Below are 19,909 nucleotides of genomic sequence, written 5' to 3'. Positions count from 1 at the left end.
CCATCCTGGCTAACACGGTGAAAGCCTATCTCTACTAAAAATACAAAAAAATTAGCCGGGCGTGGTGGCGGGCACCTGTAGTCCTGGCTACTTGGGAGGCTGAGGTAGGAAAATGGCGTGAACCTGGGAGGCGGAGCTTGCAATGAGCTGAGATTGTACCACTGTACTCCAGCCTGGGCAACAGAGCGAGACTCCATCTCAAAGAAAACAAAAAAGAGGTAGGCGTTGTAATGGGTTTTCTTCTTACAACTGGTAGAGCCCAGTCTGATGGCAGGAAAAGTGGTGAGGATGCTGTTCTGCAAAATATTGGGAAGTATCACCCAATATTAATATTCTTAGTTGCAAACAACAGGATCCAATCCAGTTCGTTTAATTGGAAAATGAATGTATTTAAATATTGTATAAGGCCAGAGAGACGAAGCCTGAACCTACACAGACAAGAAAAAATATCCAATATCACAGGGAACATGGGGGATTCTTTCATGAAATCCCCCCTGCCACCACCGCTTGGCAGCGCTGATGCTCAGAACCGGACGCCAGAAACTCCACCCCTGCCATTCCCAAAGAACCCAGTGAGGGGGTGGAGGGTAGAGGATGAAGGTGAGGATGCAGTGAGAATGAGGGCTAGGTTCAGAGAGTCCTGGATTCAAACCCTCAGCCTGTCATCCGTCCTGGGCAAAGGAGATGTGCTCATGCCCTCGTTTATTCATTCTTTACACAAATATTTACAGACTGCCTCCTTTGTGCCAGGCACTGTGCTAAGTGCTGGGGATAACGTGATGAAAGAACAAAGGAATGTGGTTTGTGTTCTTGTGGTGCTCAGTTTATCAAATACAGTGCTGAAGCAAGCCCATGGGGACAGGAAGGAGGCAGAGTTCTGCCCTGAAGGAGAGGGTTGAGGAGGAAGCAGAGAAGGTGCTGCACTATTTCAGAAGGCAGCCACAGGCCCTGTCTGGGGCATCCTCAGACATCAGCATCTCAAGGCAGCACAGGTGACAGGCTCTCTGCAAAGAGAAAGGAATTTGTTAATTATCATTGCTGAAGCCCTTGACTTGGACACTGTGCAGCTGGCAGATCCTAGACCCTCCCAGAAATGATCACCCCTGGTCCTCCCTGCAGTCAAGGCGACAGACAAGAAGGCAGTCAGTTTGCCTTACCTGGGTGGTGGTGGCTCGGGAGCACTGCAGACTCACTCTGCAGGGTGGCTGCCTCAGTGTTCCCATCTGAAAAAGGGGAACAGGTAAGATGGCTCAGATTATTTCAGAGGTGCTTCTAGCAGTGACCTCCTGCCAGGTGGGCTTTTGGAAAATGTGTTAAGTTTGTGGTTTCACAGGACACATCGCCACTTCCTCCTCGGAAGGCAGCGAGAGCCTCAGCATCAGAGGAGGGACACTGTGCAGGTGCAAGGGGTGTAGGGCCTGTGAACTCTACCTCTTTGCCTCAGATCTTCCCTCCAGACCTGCTCCTCACCTTGCCCCATGCCCTGGGGTCCCGGCTGTCTCCCACAGCAGATCCTGGCTCACTCCTGCTTCTCCAGGAAGTGGTCTCCTTCCTTCTGCAGAGGCCATACCCAAAGGTCTTGCAGATCCTGGAGCTGGTGTTGAAGAAGGACCTGGGAAGGAAGGCTCCAGGTAGAAGGTAGGTGGCGGGGCTACCTAGACACAGGAGGGTCAACTAAGAGGATGGTCATCACAGAGGTCTATACAGCAAGCAGCAGAAACAACCAGCATGGCCAAGTGCGGTGGCTCACACCTGCAATCTCAGCACTTTGGGAGGCCGAGGTGGGTGGATCACCTGAGGTCAGGAGTTCAAGACCAGCCTGACCAACATGGAGAAATCCCGTCTCTAATAAAAATACAAAAACTAACCAGGTGTGGTGGCATGTGTCTGTAGTCCCAGCTACTCAGGAGGCTGAGGCAGGAGAATTGCTTGAACCTGGGAGGCAGAGTTTGCAGTGAGCTGAGATCATGCTACTGCACCACAGCCTGGGCAACAGATTGAGACTTCATCTCAAAAAGAAAAAAAAAAAAGGTAAAATATCTTGATGAATATTTAAGATTGGAATTTTAGTCTCTGCAATTATTCAATGTCTTCATTCAGCCACAGACTTCTTCACCTCTTTAGTAAACCATCAGGTAAACAGAGGGGGAAAAAAACCTGGTGAAATGAGAAGATTTGCATGGATGTGGAAGGTGTTTTCTTTTTGAAGCTAGAAATCACATTCTGGTAGATGATTAACACTTTAACTTGACCTTGAAGTCCCTGGAATGACTCATATTTAGATCCAAAGCTCTTGGGCTGAGCAGGGTTGGGTTAGGGTGCAGAGAGCAAGGCAGGACTGTGCAGGTGCAAGGTTGGACCCTGTCTTCATTTTAAATGTTTATATTTTGTTCATGGACTTTTAACATTAATTTTAATTTTTTAAACCATTGCATTAGAACGCAATTTATCTTGATGGCTGCGTTTTTCGACTTCTTACATTCTGTGTCCAAGACCTCATTAATCTCACCCTTGTCCTGAGGTAAAGCCCTGTCCCTTGGGGGTGGATGAATGAGCTGGATCTTTTGCTGAGAGCAGATTTGATGGAGACCCAGAAGGAGGGTAACACCAGAGCCCTGAGGAGGGAAGAGTGGGTGCCACAGAGTAGAAATCATTAGGAAAGGGAAGGCTGTGGTTCCTGAGGGCAGCCTCGCCTGCTGCGTAGCCCTACCTGGGGTTGCTACTCTTCCCTCTTCACCTTTTGATGATCCAATCAATGAGTTCCTGTACATTTAGAGCTCTAAAGTAGAATGATTTATCTGTTTTCTTTGAGTTGTACGAGTTGGAAATCTTTACTTGTTTAATGCTTTTTTTATTTTCTAAGTTTTCTATCATGAGCATATATTACTGCATTTAGGTATCAGGAAACAGCAAAGGAAAGACATTTAATTACTTATGTAAAGAACAGAATCATCTTCAACAGAGCAAAGCATTCTTACCACTCAAGAGACCTGAGACAGACCGAGGGAACAACACATATATGCAGGCCTTCAGTGTTTGCCTGGACTGGTGCAGTAGCCTACTCACTCAGCCACAGACTTCTTCATGTCTCTGTCTCCACCCTTGGTCCCCTACAGGCCACTCTCCACACTGCAGCCAGAGGGATCCTGTGACAATTTGAATCAGATCATGATGTCCCTGTCATTTCCCATCTCTCTTACAAAGCCTAAGTTTTTATACAGTCCTACAAGTCTTGTCCCCATAGCCTCTCTGACCGCATCATCTTCCACTCCCCCACCCCACCACTCAGCCCCAGCCACACTGGCCTCATCGCTGCTGTGCAAACACATCAGGCACAGTCTTCCTGAGGGCTTTGCACTAACGACGTCTTCTTCCTGTATTGCTCTTCTCCCAGCTGGTCACGATGCTCACTTACTTTCTACAGGTTCTGCTCTTTGACAGGTCTACATAAAAGAGCAGCACCTCCTTTACCCCCATTACTCCCTCTCCCCTTCCACTACTTTGTCTTCAAAATGCTTGTCATGACCCACATATTATCTCCTTATTTTTCAATTGCCTGCCTCCCCCAGAGGGTAGGGTCCTTTGCTGTGTTTTCTTTACAGCTATGTGTTCATGGAGAATGATGCCTTGTAGGTTCTTGGCAAATATTTGTCAAGTGAACTAATCTGCTCAGGCTCACTGGTGCTGGGGATGGTGCTGCAGTCATTGAATAGGATGAGGATAATTAGGTTCCGTGGAAAAAAGTGTATTTGATCATGGTGCACCTCCTTATTAGGAATCGAGTTCTAACATGCTATAAACGGTCTCAACATGGGAGGTCAGAAGAGGGGATTATTTTTTCCAACTAGGGAATCGAGAGAAGTTTTTCAGGGGTTGGCCCTGGATATGAGCTTTGTAGCACAGTTGGATTGGGACTGGAAGAGAAGAGGGTAGAAAAGTGGACTAAGGGATCGGCACAAGCCAGGTACCTGGGGAGTGGGGAGGACTTATGGCATGATTGTGAAACTGCCTTTGCAAAAATTATAACTGAGGAAATTATGACACTGAAAGAGGTCAGACCTAACCAACTCTATCTTGCTTCTACCCTTTAAGCTGTCCTTGTTCATTCCTGGGCATAGGCAGAACTAACCTTAGGAAGGAATTTAGTTGATGGTTTGACTGAAACAAAATTGATACTAGCCCTTTCCAAAAAATACCTCCTTCTTACCTGGAGACCAGTCTGCCTTAAGTAGCTACAAAATTAGAAATTACAGTTTAGGAGTCATGCAGCCTCTCTGACTGCAAGAGTTTGAACCTCCCCAAATTGCTCCTGGTGGTACATCACTGTTGTAAAACCTAAGGTCAGTGCTTGATATATTTTGCAGAACCTGCACCTGATGGATCAGCCGACACCACCCAGACCGGTAATTATTAGGAATCTAGCTCTAACATGCAGCACTCTCATGCTGTGAGATTCACCAGCCTGAAGACACTCAAAGATCTGGAGAGGATAGTAGTCGAGACATAGGAGAGTAAGGGCCTGGAGTTATTACTAATATCCCAACAGCCTGAGAGAAGCACGCCTTGGCCCTCGAGCAAACCTCCAGCAAACTCTCAGAATACAGAACAAGTTTCTTGCTCTCTGCCTACAGGTGCCTTAGGCAGCTCGGCTGTTCCAGATCCTTCTGATTAATTTTTATGGATTCTTTGGGATTCCAAAGAAACCTGAAAAACTAGTTCAGGCCATGATGGGAATGGGGGATTGGACACGCCGCATTGCACTCACCTCTCTTTGGAATTCAGGCACAACTGACCAGCAGTAACATTAAAACAGAGATCTTAAGACTAACAAAACAGACTAGCAATAGGATACCAAATTTCAGCCTCACTCTGGTACAGTACCACATGTCAGAGAGCAGGACCTGAAAGAAATCAAAGTATTTGACCCTAAAATATATTTATTTGACATATTTTTGAAATAGTCCTGCAAAACTGTCTCTTGTGGGGAAAATCTACATTCTGTAGAGAATCCCCTTCCCTTTGCAGGTTGTTTGCCTGATTCAGGTGAGAATTAACTGAGAGTCTGGCACTTTTTTAAGTCTGATAAGAAGCATTTACCATCTATTGTCTCTGAAGCCTGCTACCTAGAGGCTTCATCTGCATAATAGGAACCTTGGTCTCTATGACCCCTTATCTTAATCCAGACACTCCCTTCTATGCCTTCTGTGGATTCCAGGTCTTTAAATAAACTCCCAACCAGTTACCAATCAGAAAATATTTGAATCCACCTATGACCTGGAAGCACCCCCACCCCATGCTTCCAGTTATCCCACTTTCCTGGGCCAAAGCAATGTACATCTTACTTGTACTGACTGATGTCTTACGTCTCCCTAAAATGTATAAAACCAAGCTATAGCCTGACCACCTTGGGCACATGTTCTCAGGGCATCTTGGGGCTGTGTCACAGGCCATTGGTCACTCATATTTGGCTCAGAATAGATCTCTTCAAATATTTTACAGAGTTGGACTCTTTTCGTCAACATAAATGTGCATATGTCTGCGAACTGCCTGGCATCTTCTTGAAATGTAGATTCTGATTCAGCAGGTCTGGGGGATGAGATGCTGTGTCTCCAACAGGTGCTCCCCCATGTCCATGGAAAGAGTTAAACTCTGTAAATATTTGAAGAGATTTATTCTGAGCCAAATATGAGCAACCACAGCCCAGGACACAGCCCTCCACAGCCCTCAAGAGATCCGGAGAATGTGTGCCCAACGTGGTTGGGATTCAGCAAGACAGGAGACTTTAATCAAGTACATTTAAGAAATACATTGGTTTGGTCCAGAAAGGTGGGACAACTGGAGTGGGGGGATGTGGTTTCCAGGTAGCAGGCTTCAGAGAGAATAGATTGTACATGCTTCTTATTGGGCTTAAGGTCTGTGTTGATGTTAATGCCGGAGAGTCTAATGAGGCATGCCCGACCCCCACTTCTTGTCATGGCCTGAATCAGTCTTTGAGGTTAAATTTTAGGAGTGCCCTGGCCGAGGAGGAAGCTCATTTAGATGGTTGTGGTGGCGGGTGAGGGATGAGGGGAGCTTAGAATTTTATTTTTGGTTTACATTCTCCTGCTTCTGGCCAAGAATTGCCAGAGGCAACATCAATGGCCAGCAAATCTTCGTTATGTCCCATAGTGTTGCCGGGATGCCATGGCTGCCTGCCCCCGGTCCATCCTGTTCCTCAATGGGATTCCCTATGGATAAGGGACCAAGAGTCAAAAGACTGACACCAGCCAGGCACAGAGGCTAACGCCTGTAATCCCAGCACTTTGGGAGGCCGAGGCGGGTGGATCACATAAGGTCAGGAGTTCAAGACCAGCGTGGCCAACATGGTGAAATCTTGTCTCTACTAAAAATACAAAAACTTAGCCAGGCGTGATGCAGGTGCCTGTAATCCCAGCTACTTGTGAGACTGAGGCAGGAGAATCACTTGAACCTAGGAGGTGGAGTTTGCAGTGAGCCAAGATCATGCCATTGCACTCTAGCCTGGGTGACAAGAGCAAAATTCCGTCTAAGAAAAAAAAAGTATTTGTGGATTAGAACAGGAAAGGGAACCTATTCCATCCAATAGGGCACCAACTAAAGATATGAAGAAAAATTATAATCTGGTACTCTCTAGAGGATTATTGCAGCCAAGAAATAATACATGATTCAGTCTGCACTCAAAAAAAATTTAGGGCTGAAATCTAGTATCAAGTGTTACACTTTTCCTTTGAAACAATTTCTCTTTCTCTAGCCCCTTTTTAATCTATTAAAGAGAAATTATAGTAAGACCGATCTGTGTGCAAAGTGAGTTTTAGTCTTATATACTTGACCTGATTATTGCATAAAATGCAGCAGGCAGTGATTGGCTATATAGGCCCCTTTTTAGTTGCTTTGCTGGAACTTTACTTAAACATGCTATGGCTAATTTTTGTACAATACCCATTTTCATAAGATATTTAGGTAAAGGGATTACAAGTACCTTACATAAAGCCTATTTAAACATCTTAAATTTCATAATTCTATTAACCTGTACATTTTATGTTCTGGTCCTAGGAACTATTTTTTTCCTACCCCCAGACCATTTTACCTTTTCTGGTTCCCAGCAGGGAGTGGCATCTGTAAGACCCATGAGGGATGGCAAGTTGAGAAGCCTTCTCAAACAGTTGTATGATTCTGTGGGAGGGGCACCCATGTAAGAGGGGCTCCCTAAACCCCCAAATTTACCATGACCTGGGTAATAGGCATATTCAGTGGGAGGATATCCCCGTCATCATACAGCCAGTCCCACACGGCTCTCATATTTGTGTGGATAAATGCCACTGTAAGACCTGTTTGCCTTGAGAAGAGAACTGCCCAACTCTCCCTGTAAAATGCCAAGTGGAGCCCCCCAGATGAAGCGGTTGATATGCTTCTCATAATTCCGGAGAATTCCTGAGAACTCTCAAGAATAAGCTCCTGTGCATTTGGCTCACATACACTCATCAGTGATCGCCCTATAGAGAACTGTGGGGCCTGCATCAACCCAAACGATCTCTTAAATTTTGTAGCAATTAAAATTAAGGATTTTTGTCATTAAAGTAGTGATTTTTGCAATAAATTACACAAAAGGCTTCTCAAGAAGCTGATGATACCAATCTACAAACTGGAATAATTCCTTTATATTATTCCTTGTAGCTATAATTGGTACGTGGTTTTGCCATTCCCCCACATCGACTGTCTTCTTGGGAACCACAGGTCTCAGAGTTAACTTGGATGTAGGAATAGGAGGAAGCCAGAGGGGTAGCGGGAAATCAGGCATGAAAAGCCCCAGGCCCCACCTGCACCTCCCTCCTGAGCCCAGGACTAATTTCAGAGAGCAGAGACCGAACCTCCTCTGCCTATCATATCCCTGGGAGCCACCTCTGAATCAGCCACCACTGAATCAGCCATCACTGCACTTGGAAAGGGTAGGACTCATGCCAAAGATGGGACACCATGCCGACATTATCTTGAGACCCAAGCCGACATTATCTTGTGGCAGAGGCAAGACCACCACAGTTTCATGGTCCCACGAAACTGATGCACCTGGTGAGCCCCAGAAACGCAGCACACAAGGAGTTTCAGAAGCTGCCATTCCCATGTGTGACCACGCGAGGGCGGCGAACCCTCAGATTGGGCCGCTCCCTTAGGCCGAGCTGTCCTGAACTTAGACCCAGGGAAGCCGTGAAAATCCATTGGGCGTCCCAGGGCAGCACTGCCCTGGGAGCTGCGACTCGAAAGCATCTGGCCCCGGCCCAGAGAGCTCGGGGCCAGGCCGTGTTACGCAGCTGGAAAGCGTGGACCCTTTGGCGGCGTGGGATAGGGCGAGTTTGCCCGCAGAGCCAGCAGCTCGCCCCCGCCTGAAATTCCAATTCTCAGGGACAGGGATGGTGACACCTGAGGAAATTCCTTAGCTACAAAGCATCATGTTTCACCTTCTTGAGCCAATTTCTTCTGTAAAAGGGAAATGGTACTGGCATTCATAAGATTTTGCAGGATCAAAGCAGAAAATCATTAGGAAAACACTTTGCAAACTGTAGAGAACATTGCAAATGTTATATATCAGGGGTTTTAAGAAAACTTTTAAATATTCTCTTTATTTGGAGAAAGAGGTAGGAAAATTCTGGAGATATAGTAACGAACAAAATGTACCAGGTGTCTGGCAAAATCTGTCCCTGTGTTTCTTTTTGAAATTGACTTGAATTTTATTTCCTTTCTTAGTTGTTTAATATTTTCCTTAATTTCGAAATTACTCATTCTCCATGCTACAGCCAGTGCGATCTTTTAAAAAAGGAAATATGATCTACAACTACATGTAATGAACGGATGAACATCGTAAACATAACGTTGAGTTAAAAACCCAGATAGAAAACAGCATCTGCTGCATGACTGCGTTTACATAGAAAGTACAACAGGCCAATAGTTGGAAGTCAAGATAGTGGTTACTCTAGGGTAATGAGTGGAGGGGGTGCTGGTAATGTCCTATAAAATTCATTGGGTTATACATTTATGCACTCTTTTCTGTATACATCATATTACACCTCAGTGAAAAGTAAATATTGTATGGGGGAAGGAAGGGAAGCTAATCGTGTCTCCACCGGCCTAAAAGCGTTCAGTCGATTCTGATTCTTCTGAATGTGAAATTTGTACTCCTTTACCCAGGTCCACCTGGTGTCCCTGGCTTCATCACCAATGGGCTTACCATGGCCACACGGGTCCTCTTTCAGGCCCTCCTGTCACTCTGTCTCATGCTGACCAGTTCTGGCCACAAGGCTGCCTCTTCCATCACTGGGAGCTCCTCCCCACATCGGAGCTGTTCCCGCCACCTGGAATGTCTTCCCTCCACATTCCTGCCAGCTCCTTCTGCTCAGCCTAGAGGTCACTTTCTCACAGAAGCTGTCCCTGAGCCTGTATCTAAATTGCACCCTCACCATGACACAAAGATGTGAACAATAAACACTAAGGATTCCAAATGGCGGAGGGAGGGGAGCAAAGGTTGAAAAACTACCTGTTGGGTACTATGTTCCCTGCTTGGGCGACGGTATCATTAGAAGCCCAAACCTTAACATCACGCAATATACCCGTGTAACAAACTTGCACACATACTCTCTGAATCTAAAAGAATTTTTAAAATAAGAAAATAAATTGTACCCCCTTAGTTCTCTCTGAGTACCCTCTTTTTATAACACCATAATTTGTATTTATGGGATGATTATGCTTCCTTATTTGGTAAATGACCTCACCAGCTAGACTCTAAATCAAAAAGGGCTGGGACTGTATCTGACATATTCTCAGTTGTACCAGCGGCACCTAGCACAGCGTCTCACGTAAATGGTACTTATTTATGGTTTGGCTTAACTAATACAACAAAAAAACCTTTGGGAGGGGAGGGCATTCAATCAACAGAAAAAAAAACCAATGATATGTAGGGGAAAGAGAAACAAAATGTTAACAGGTATTGTATTAGTGTTGTAAGAACATGGGCGTTCTTTTTCTTTCTTTAATATGACCTATTTAATCTCTTATGTTATTTTTATGAGTAAGAAAATAAAAAACTTTAAAAATATTTTTGTACTATTTAAAATTAAGTTTTCATTTAAAACATAGACTTCTGGGTGTATTAGTCCATTCTCCATGGTATAAAGAACTTGCATGGTATAAAGAATTCTCCTGCTATAAAGAACTACCCGACGCCAGGCACGGTGGCTCACGCCTGTAATCCCAGCACTTTGGGAGGCTGAGGAGAGCGGATTATCTGAGGTCGGGGGTTCAAGACCAGCCTGACCAACGTGGAGAAACCCCATATCTACTAAAAATACAAAATTAGCTGGGCATGGTGGCACATGCCTGTAATCCCAGCTACTCTGGAGGCTGAGGCAGGAGAATCGCTTGAACCTGGGAGGCAGAGGTTGCAGTGAGCTGAGATCGCGCCATTGCACTTCAGCCTGAGCAACAAGACCGAAACTCCGTCTCAAAAAATAAAAATAAAAAAATAACAAAACAAAACAAACCTACCAGAGACTGGGTAATTTATAAAGAAGAGGTTTAATTGGCTCATGGTTCTGCCAGCTGTACAGGTAGCGTAGCTGGGGAGGCCTCAAGAAACTTTCAATCATGGTGGAAGGCAAAGGGAAAGCAGACATGTCTTACATGGCAGGAGTGGGAGAAAGAGAGAGGGGCAAGGTGCCATACACTTTTAAACAATCAAATATCATGAGATCTCACTATCAGGAGAACAGCAAGGGGGAAATCTGCCCCCATGATCCAACCAGCTCCCACCAGGCCCCACCTCCGATATTGGGGATTACAATTTGACATGAGATTTGGGTGGCAACACAAATCCAAACAATATCACTGAGTAAAGTGCAGATGGCAGGATAGTTATACGACAGAATGTTCATTCTCCGATTTCTATTGAATTGGAGAGGAGGAAAAAAAAAACAGGCAAAAACAAAAACAAAAAAATCAGCAACAGTAAACCACCATGGGAAACAGTAGAACCTCATTCCATAAACTTCAAAAAGCAGTAGCAACAGAAAAATATAGAAATCCTGATGTGTTTCATCACGGGTCCTATCCCCAACTGCTCTGTCCCAGAAGAAGTGCAGGAGAAAGAGGAAATAATACAAAAGTCCTGAAAATTCTCACCAGTTGTTCCAGTTAGCTGCCTAACAGGATCCATACTTAGTGGCATAAAACGACAACTATTTTCTGATGCACGTGGATTCTCTAGGTCTGGAATTCAAGCAGGGCTTAGTTGGAGAATTCTTTTGCTTCTTGTGGCCATGTCTGAGGTCATTCTGTGGTACCCAGCTGGGCTGGGCTGGGTTGGGCTGGACTGGAGGACCCAGGATGGCTTCAATCACATGTCTAGGGCCTTGGCAGAAAGGCTAAACTAAAAGGCTAAACTCAGCTGGGACTGTTGACCAGTGTCCACTGCATGTTCTTTTCAGCAGTGGCCTCTGGGTAGTCAGACTTTTCACATGGACATCAGCATCCCCCAGAGCCAGCATCTCAAGAGTGCAAGATGGAAGCACAGCCTTTTTTGACCTAGCCTCAGAAATCACACAGCATCTCTTCCACTACATTCTGCTGATCATGATGGAGTCAGCAAGGTCAGCCCAGATTCAAAGAGGGGATTGACCCCAATTCACAATGGGACAAGTGCCAGAAAAATTGCAGACGTGTTTTTAAACTGAGACAGAGTAGTTAAAATTTTCCTATATGTAAAATATAATAACTTCCTCCAAGACCCCCCGACCTACCCCTGCTGCCCTACTTCCTACTAAAAAAAAAAAAAAAAAAAAAAAAAATCGTGGCCTTGTGCAGTGGTTTATGCCTGTAATCCCAGCACTTTGGGAGGCTGAGGTGGAAGGATCACTTGCATCCAGGAGTTTGAGACCAGCCTGGGCAACATAGCAAGACCCTATCTCTACAAAAAATAAAAAATTAGCCAGTCATGGTGCCACACACCTGCAGTAGTCCCAGATACTCAAGAGGCTGAGGTGGGAGGATTGCTTGAGCCTGGAAGGTCAAAACTGCAGTGAGCCGTGATCATGCCACTGCACTCCAGCCTGGGTGACAGAGTGAGTTTGTCTCAAACAACAAACAAACAAACAAATACCTCATCCTATTTTGACATCAAACTCAGCTCCAGTTTCTGGAGCTTATCTACATCAGGTCCAGCTGCAAAGAGGCGTCTTGGGGTCTGTTCCATGGGTAGAGTTTCTCTCCATCTGAAAACCTGTGAATTAAAGAGACATGCTTTCTGCCTCACATGCTCCCAACCTGCAATGGCGAGATTGGCACAGGAAACCACTACGTTCACTACTGTTTTAAAAGGGGAAGTTCAGAGCAATCACTGAGCCCTGGCAATTCTGAAATTGAATTGTGTACCTGTTGCCAGAGGTTCAGTCCTGTTGCCTGGGTTCTTGGCTCCACTCTGATTCATACTTGCTTTTCCATAAGAAATGGCTCTTGTTTACAACTGAGTAGGCTTCTTGTTCTGTGTCTTAACAGAATACCTGAAACTGGGTAATTTATTAAAAACCAATTTTATTTCTCACAGTTCTGTAGGCTGGGAAGTCAAGCCTACAGAAGGTCAAGGGGATGCACCTGGTGAAAGCCTTTTTGCTGGTGGGGACCCTCTGCAGAGTCCTGAGGCAGTTCAGGACATCACATGGTGAGGGGGCTGAGCATGCTAAATTATGTCTGTCTTCGTCTTATAAAGTCACCAGTCCCACTCCTGTGACAATCCATTAATCCATTTATCCGTGAATGGATTAATCCATTCATGACCCAACCACCTCTTAAAGACCCCACCTCTCAGTACTGCCACATTAGGGATTAAATTTTAATATGAGTTTTGGAGAGGAGTGTTAGAAAACTGCATGCAAAAAGTCAAGATGAATCCCCAGAAAATTCAAGTCCCTTGTTACTACCCAAGCTCTTAGGATCTCAGCAGAGATAAAAAGTCCACCAAGGCTTGCCATTCCCCAAGGCTCAAATTTCTCATTGATTGACTGATCCAAAGCTCCAGGGAAACTTTCTCATAAATGGAATAACCCGTCACTAGAGGAAGCCAACAACTGTGGTTCCAGGAATTTAAGAAAATCTCCAGAGAGCAGAGCCCAGACTGCCCATCATAGTCAAGAGACATCTCCAATAGCATTCCCTTCTTCCCTCAACTCCATGACTTTAGGCTCCACAGAAGTGTATAGAAGCAAACTTCAGACTGCAATTTGGGGATAGGGGATGGGAATAACAATAGAGCTCAGATATGGTGAGAAGGAAACCAAAGAGAATATATTGACACCAATTAGAATAAGCAAAAGGACAGGGCAGAGTTGCCCAAACTGAGCATGAGGAAGATGAAGGGAAATGACAGAGTAGCTATGCACCATACTACATGCAGTTATAAGGAAGAAAGAAAATAAAGCAGGGACGGAGGGGAGAAAGGAAAAAAAAGAAGAAAATTAAAAAGGAAAGGACATTGGAGAAAGGAAATAGACACAAAGAACTCAATTCGGAAGAAAATCTGAGAAGAGGAAAAATTTCCAGGAGGGCTTTCAGCTTAAAAAACAAAAACTTTAATAAAATAAGACATTAGGCTGGGCTCAGTGGTTCAGTGGTTCACACCTGCAATCTCAGTTTGGGAGGCCAAGGTGGGAGGATTGCTTGAGGCTAGGTGTTCAAAACCACCCTGGGCAACATAACAAGATTTCATTTCTGAAAATAAATAAATAAATAAATAAATAAATATTTTAAAATAAATAAAAATGTAAAAGACCCTTAAAATGAGTATTAAGGAAATAAATTGAAGATCTAGGTAACACCACTAAAAAAATTGCAAATAAATTGAAAATATCAAGGAAGAAACAAGTCAGAGCTACAAATCAATTTACTAGCATAGAATTAAAGTTGGGGATAGTAAATACCAATAGCCTGGGCCAGGCGTGGTGGCTCACGCCTGTAATCCCAGCACTTTGGTTGGCCAAGGTGGGTGGATCACCTGAGGTCAGGAGTTTGAGACTAGCCTGGCCAACATGGTGAAACCCCATCTCTACTAAAAATACAAAAATTAGCCAGGCATGGTGGCGTGCACCTGTCATCCCAGCTACTACAGAGGCTGAGGTGGGAGAATCACTTGAACCCAGGAGGCAGAGTTTGCAGTGAGCCAAGATTACAACACTGCACTCCAGCCTGGGCACCAGAGAGAGACTCCATCTTAAATAAATAAATAAATCTCAATAGCCTAGAGAGAGGAAAAAAAAGTCAAATTATTTTTTTAAATATTAGTTTATCATGTGTCAGATATTAATTATTGACATTAATTTAAGTATTTTAAATATAGATATATGTTGACTATATTAATGAACACTATCCTATAAGGTAGTATTGGGGAAAGGGTTAACTCAGCAGGTCTGGGTTGTTATAACCCTACACATTCCTAGAAAGGTCTGTTTTCAGGACTGATCTTTGGCCTCCTCCTGGGAACTGAGCTCATAGACTCTTCTGGATGATGAAAGTGAAAGTTTTTTTGCATGCCTGAGGCCTTGGGCCACACTGTACCAGTTAGTCCACATAGTGTACACTAGCAATGATTTATGGTGAATGCCCCCTTTTTCTCTGGGGGTCTGGAGCTTTGTTAACTGAGGTAGGTCATGCAGGCAGTGTATGCCTATGAATGATCCTCAGCAAAAAGCTGAGATGCCCAGGCCTGGGTAAGCTTGCCTGGTTGACAACACTTTGCATGTGTTGTCATGCATCATTGCTGGAGAGACTAAGCACATCCTGTGCTACTCTCTAGGGAGGAGACCCTCACAAGTTTGCGCCTGGTTTCCTCCAGACTTCATCCTATGCACATTTTCTCTTTGTTAATTTTCTTCCATATCTTTTTGCTGTAAACTTACATATAACAACAATTTTATTCTGTATTTTTTTTTTTTTTTTGCTGTAAACTTAAGTGTAACAAGTATAAACTTAAGTCCTATGAGTCCTTTTAGAGAATTAAACCTGAGTGTGGTGTTGGGGACTCCAAACACAGGTAGTTTCCACTATTATCTCCAAATAGAAACTGTAGTACATAGATATTAAATGCCTTGTGCAAAGTCATGCTGATATTGAATGGCAAAGCTGGAATTCAAATTATCTGACTCCAGTGCCCGTGGTTCTAACAACTACTTACAAGTGAAGATAATCTGACATAATTAATGTCTCTTCAATAGAAAAGTCCACAATTGAAACAGAAAACTTATTCAAAGATATAATACAGGAAAATTTCCCTTTTAAAAAACATGCAGCCTGAAAAAGCACTGCTTTTCCAAAATGATGCAGAATGATATCAAAATATTGTTAAGTTACTGAAACTTGAGGATAAGCAATGATATTTTTAGATATTCATGTAGGGAAAAATGTCACCTTTAAGAGAGAAAAACATTCAGGCTGCACCATAACAACATTCACTGGCAGAATTCAGTGAAGCTAAGTCCACAACTGTCCTGGAGAAAAGAAAATATGATCTAGGATTTTTTTACCCCATAAAATTGTCCTTCAAGTATAAAGAACATATGCAAAAATTCAGGGAAAACAATATCCATAAACTCTTCATTTTTGTAGAATTATTTTTGTTAATCTAACAAAATGCTGATGAGGTTATGCTGAAGTTACTGATAGTTGCTTTATATGATAGAGCATTAATATCCAATATGGTAGCCACTGACCATACACAACTATTGAGCACATGAGGTATGGCTAATATTAATTGTTATATGCTATAAATGTTAAAGTACACACCAGATTTCAAAGACTTAATACAAAGAAAAGTAAAATATTGCATTAGTTTTTATTTCATATTAATGATATATTGAAATGATATTTTAGATATACTGCACTCAGTTAAATAAACTATAATTAAATTAATTTTACCTTTTTTTTTTCTTTTTTCTTTTCTTTTCTTTTTTTCTTTTTGTGAGACAGGGTCTCCTTCGCTGTCACTCAGGCTGGAGAGCAGTGGCACAGTCTCAGCTCACTATTAGCCTCAACTTCCCCAGCTCAGATGATCCTCCCACCTCAGCCTCCCAAGTAGCTGAAACTACAGGCACATACCAGCACACCCAGCTAATTTTTTGTTTTCAGTAGAGACAGGGTTTTGCCATGTTGCCCAGGCTGGTCTCAAATCCCTGAACTCAAGTGATCTGCCCACTTCAGCCTCTCAAAGTGCTGGGATTACAGGCATGAACCACTGTGCCTGGCTCCTATTTTTACTTTTTAGAATAGCTACTGGGAAATTTAAAATTCGATGTGTGGTTTGTATTATATTTCTGTTGCACAGCACCATAGTAGACTTTGGGGAGAGATTTCACTTGTTTGTACTATTTAGTTTAGTTTGATCTTTTAAAATAAGTATGGTTATTCATATAAAACAATAAACTCATTATTCCTAAATTGAATAAATAAACCAATGGACAAAGAGCTATGTTTTCTCCCCTGGGATGTTGAGACAACTAGCTGGGAGGCTCTGGATGGGAACCAATAACAAAAGAATGGAGAACAGCTGTTCATTGTCCAGCCCACTCCCTTTACAGATAGGAAAACTGAGACCCCAAAGGTCACTTACCACTCTAAAATCTCATGGACTCAAGTGTGCAGTAGATGAGGCTGAAGACTGGCATTTCAGATGAGGCAGGAATACTGACTTAGGGGACATTCTCAGTAGCTCCCACGAGCCCCTCTAAGGTATGTGGCACCACCTCCAGACAAGGAGTCCACTTCATCCCGGCTCATGCCTCTAGCCCAGTGTGCTTCCTCTTCCAAGAAATCAAAAACAAGATACTTTCTTTGGCCTATGGAAATAGGGACTCTTTTTTTCTGCAGGTATAAGTTCCAGCCTCCCAGCCCTGGCTTAGAACTCTCAGCCCTTGGCACCATGGAGCTCAGCAGCTTCTGTGCCCTGCCTTGCCATCTGCCTGGTGGGCATGACCAGCTCAGAAAATACCCCAAGTGAGCTGAGGTGTTATTGGGAAAGAGGACCCTGAGACCCATAGCCTATGGGACAGGGCTGACTCCAACAGGCTACCCGGTCACTTTCACCTCAGGGGGAATCCAAGGCCCAGATATTGAAAGGGCTCACCTGTGGTCACCATTCAGTCTGGGGGAAGACCTGGGGCCAGACCTCCCAGATGCCAGTTTGATTTAATTAAATCTTCACCAAATTATATTATTATTATTATTATTATTATTATTATTATTATTATTATTTAGAGATGGAGTCTCGCTCTGTCACCCAGGCTGGAGTGCAGTGGCCTGATCTCGGCTCACTGCAACCTCCACCTCCCGGATTCAAGCAATTCTCCTGCCTCAGCCTCCCGAGTAGCTGGGACTATAGGCACCCGCCATCACGCCCGGCCAATTTTTGTATTTTTAGTAGACGCAGGGTTTCACCATGTTGGCTAGGCTGGTCTCGAACTCCTGACCTCAAATGATCCACCCACCTTGGCTTCCCAAAGTGCTGGGAGTGGCGTGAGCCACCACACCCGACCCAAATTTTTATTATAAACCCAACATATATTTTTGTTTTAAAAAGACAAACAATACATAAATTGTTATAAAGTTAAAAGTGAGTTCCCCGTTTTACATAGTCTTATTCCAAAAAGTATCCATTGTTAGAATGCTTAGGAGAGAAAGTAAGTTTTCATACTACTTTAAAAATAAGACCAAGTTCTTAAGCTTGGCTACACATTGGTGTCACTTGAAGACTCTGTGAGTCCCACCTTAAATTCTGATGGAACTGGTTTGGGTAAAGCCCAGGCATCAGGATTTTTTCAGTTCCCCAAGTGAATCTAACATGCTAGGTTAGCAGTTTGAAATAGGGTATGGCCAGGGAAAACCTCACTGATAACTTAATAGTGGAGGTGGTAGAAAGAGGTGGGATTCTGAAGGTACGATGCAAACAGGATGTGAGAGAGAACCAAGGATGACTCAAAGGTATTTGGCCTGGGTGCCTGGAAAGATATGAGTTACCTTTAACAGAGATGAGGCGACTATGGATGGGCACGTTTGGGGTGGGGTGGAGCACATCAGAAGCTCGGTTTTGGAGATATTCAATTTGAGATGTCTTTAGACATCCAAATGGAGTAAGCAAGTAGACAGTTAGGTAAATGAATCCAAGATCCAGGGAGGAGGTCTGATCTAGAAATATGTGGGTGTTGCCAGAGCATAGGTTACATGTGGCATGGTAGTGGAGGCTGTTTCTAGGTACTGACAGGACTGCGGGTATAAAAGAGAACCAGGCCACAACTCTGTGCTCTTCTGACTTGGCAGACACTCCATGCTATGCATGCTGCATCCCACGCTAGGCACACTACACAGACCACTTAGCTTTGTGTATCTACCCACCTGTGTTCCTGTCTCATTTACAGTCTGCTTCTTTACTGCTTTGGAAGTAAACTCAAGTAAAAGCACCTTGAACAAATTGCCTTTGCCCATGGTCTAGACTAGCTCACCACCTTTCCTTCCTACATATGCACACACACCACCCGCATGTGCTGAGGGCTCCTAAAACCCTTCAAGGAGCCTACACAGCCCATCAATGCTGGCTAGAGACACCGGTACCACTGTGTTAAGACTGCTGCACTCACACATGTGGGGCTTCTAGAGTGCCCCTTGCCCATCCCTATCTTGGATCCCAGATCCCAAATCAGAATAGCCCATACCCAGTTAATACATTTAGCATTCGCTGATTGAGAACTCACATGTCCTGCGATGGGTCAAGTCTTAATGAAAGACAGAACCTGTGCCTCCAGGAAGCACACCATCTGGTGGAAGTGAAGGGACAGCAGCCAGGACAAGGAACATGTGTAAGTCCAAGGCAATCTGAAAGCAGCAGGCGTGGGGCATGGACAGCAGCCTGCCATGTCAAGGGAAACTTCCTGGAGGGAGCAACTTCTCTTATCTGGGGTGTGTGTGTGTGTGTGTGTGTGTGTGTGTGTGTGTGTGTGTGTGATGGAGTGCAGTGGTGCAATCCTGGTTCACTGCAACCTCTGCCTCCCGGGTTCAAGTGATTCTCCTGCCTCAGCCTCCCGAGTAGCTGGGACTACAGACGCGCGCCACCAGGCCAGCTAAATTTTTTTTTGTATTTTTAGTAGAGATGGGGTTTCACCATGTTGGCCAGGATGGTCTTGATTTCTTAACCTAGTGATCCGCCCTCCTCGGCTTCCCAAAGTGCTGGGATTACAGGCATGAGCCACCGCGCCTGGCCAGCCTCATCTGGTTTTATAAGAGGGAACCAGGCAGTTGAGAGGTGTGCATGGTTGGTGGAATAGGGCATTCTAGGCCAAACCACTATGATGGGAGAACTGAGTGGGGTGGGTGGTGGGGGGAACTGCAAATAACACACAGTTGATGCCAAGTGTGCCAGAGGAAAAGATAGAAGATGAGGGCAGTGGGAGGCACCCGCCTAAAGGCTTGTTTTATAGGAATCCAGGGTTATGTAACCAGCAAAGGAGGTGGGCGGGGCGGGCTTCAATCCAATGAGCCTGGCTTCAAAGCCTGGGGTGGTCTGAGGACGGCGCACAGCACGAGCTCCTGAGGAGCCTGCTAAAAAGTCAAAGGCTGAGCCATACCCAGACCAACTGAATTAGTAGGATATGGACCCTAGGAACCTACATTATTTTCACAGGTGCCCCCAGTGACTCCGATGCACACTACAGTTAGAGACCCACCACCCAGAGCTCTCCCGCCCCTCCACTCTACCCTTGCTGATGGGGACTGGCTCTCAAGGCCCCCAAGAAGTAGGATGATTCATTTCCATGGTCATGGATTATGCTTTCAGAAACACTCCCAAACAACCCAGGGAGTTCTGGGAATCACAGTC

The 19,909-nt window shown here is 44.5% G+C and overlaps 1 protein-coding gene across 7 annotated transcripts; it reads right to left on the bottom strand.

The window, feature by feature from the left end:
- Positions 1–368: 368 nt before the first annotated feature.
- LOC116270814 lies at positions 369–13,678 on the bottom strand. Of its 7 annotated transcripts, XR_004179091.1 has the most exons (7): positions 12,433–13,678; positions 12,161–12,280; positions 4,766–4,901; positions 2,979–3,146; positions 1,471–1,655; positions 1,158–1,223; positions 369–1,004 (listed from the first exon to the last, which is right to left on the bottom strand). XR_004179091.1 is itself a non-coding variant. In XM_031656788.1 (5 exons), the coding sequence occupies exons 2-5, from the start codon at positions 12,163–12,165 to the stop codon at positions 924–926; spliced, it is 294 nt and encodes a 97-aa protein (XP_031512648.1). In that variant the 5' UTR covers positions 12,166–12,280; positions 12,433–13,674; the 3' UTR covers positions 369–923. The 7 variants fall into 7 exon arrangements, 3 of the variants coding, with proteins under 3 accessions (XP_031512648.1, XP_031512646.1, XP_031512647.1); XR_004179090.1 differs by having other exon boundaries at positions 2,979–4,901; XR_004179092.1 differs by lacking the exon at positions 4,766–4,901.
- Positions 13,679–19,909: the final 6,231 nt, after the last annotated feature.

This window comes from Papio anubis, chromosome 16 (assembly GCF_008728515.1).
Source record: "Papio anubis isolate 15944 chromosome 16, Panubis1.0, whole genome shotgun sequence".
In the NCBI taxonomy this organism is placed as follows: Eukaryota; Metazoa; Chordata; class Mammalia; order Primates; family Cercopithecidae; genus Papio; species Papio anubis.
This window is presented reverse-complemented; position numbering and strand designations above follow the sequence as displayed.